This window comes from Colobus angolensis, unplaced genomic scaffold (assembly GCF_000951035.1).
Source record: "Colobus angolensis palliatus isolate OR3802 unplaced genomic scaffold, Cang.pa_1.0 Scaffold1021, whole genome shotgun sequence".
In the NCBI taxonomy this organism is placed as follows: domain Eukaryota; kingdom Metazoa; phylum Chordata; class Mammalia; order Primates; family Cercopithecidae; genus Colobus; species Colobus angolensis.
This window is the reverse complement of record NW_012111154.1, coordinates 17,280-17,687: the sequence shown is the minus strand read 5'-3', so window position 1 is coordinate 17,687 and position 408 is coordinate 17,280. Positions and strand designations below refer to the sequence as shown.

The window sequence follows — 408 nt, the reverse complement described above, 5'->3', positions numbered from 1 at the left end:
TGGAGAGCGTCTGGGCGTAGTCGGAGATGGCCCGGGTCACCGGGTTCCTCACCACCACAATCAGCTTCATGTCCGGGGACATGGCGTGGATGCGGTGGGGGGCCTCCCGCGTCACGAAGTAGCTGGGGGTCTTCTCCATGGTGATCTGCCCATCCCGGGTTCGGGGCATCAGACTCCTGAGGGATGGGTGCAAGGAGAGGGGGTCTGAGCCTACCCAGCTCTAGACCGACCCGCAGGGTGGGCGATCATCTGAGGTCGGGAGTTCAAGACCAACCTGGCCAACATGGCAAAACCCTGTCTCTACTGAAAATACAAAAATTAGCTGGGCGCAGTGGCTCATGCCTGTAATCCCAACCCTTTGGGAGGCTGAGGCAGGAGAATTGCTTGAACCTGGGCGACAGAAGTTGC

General features: G+C 59.8%; 1 protein-coding gene across 1 annotated transcript in view; it reads right to left on the bottom strand.

The window, feature by feature from the left end:
• Positions 1-408, bottom strand: part of HS3ST6 (heparan sulfate (glucosamine) 3-O-sulfotransferase 6) — an 11,748-nt gene that overhangs the window by 2,905 nt on the left and 8,435 nt on the right. The window contains exon 3 of the mRNA XM_011941589.1: positions 9-176. Within this exon, the coding sequence (XP_011796979.1) occupies positions 9-176 (168 nt within the window). The remainder of the gene's footprint in view (positions 1-8; positions 177-408) is intronic.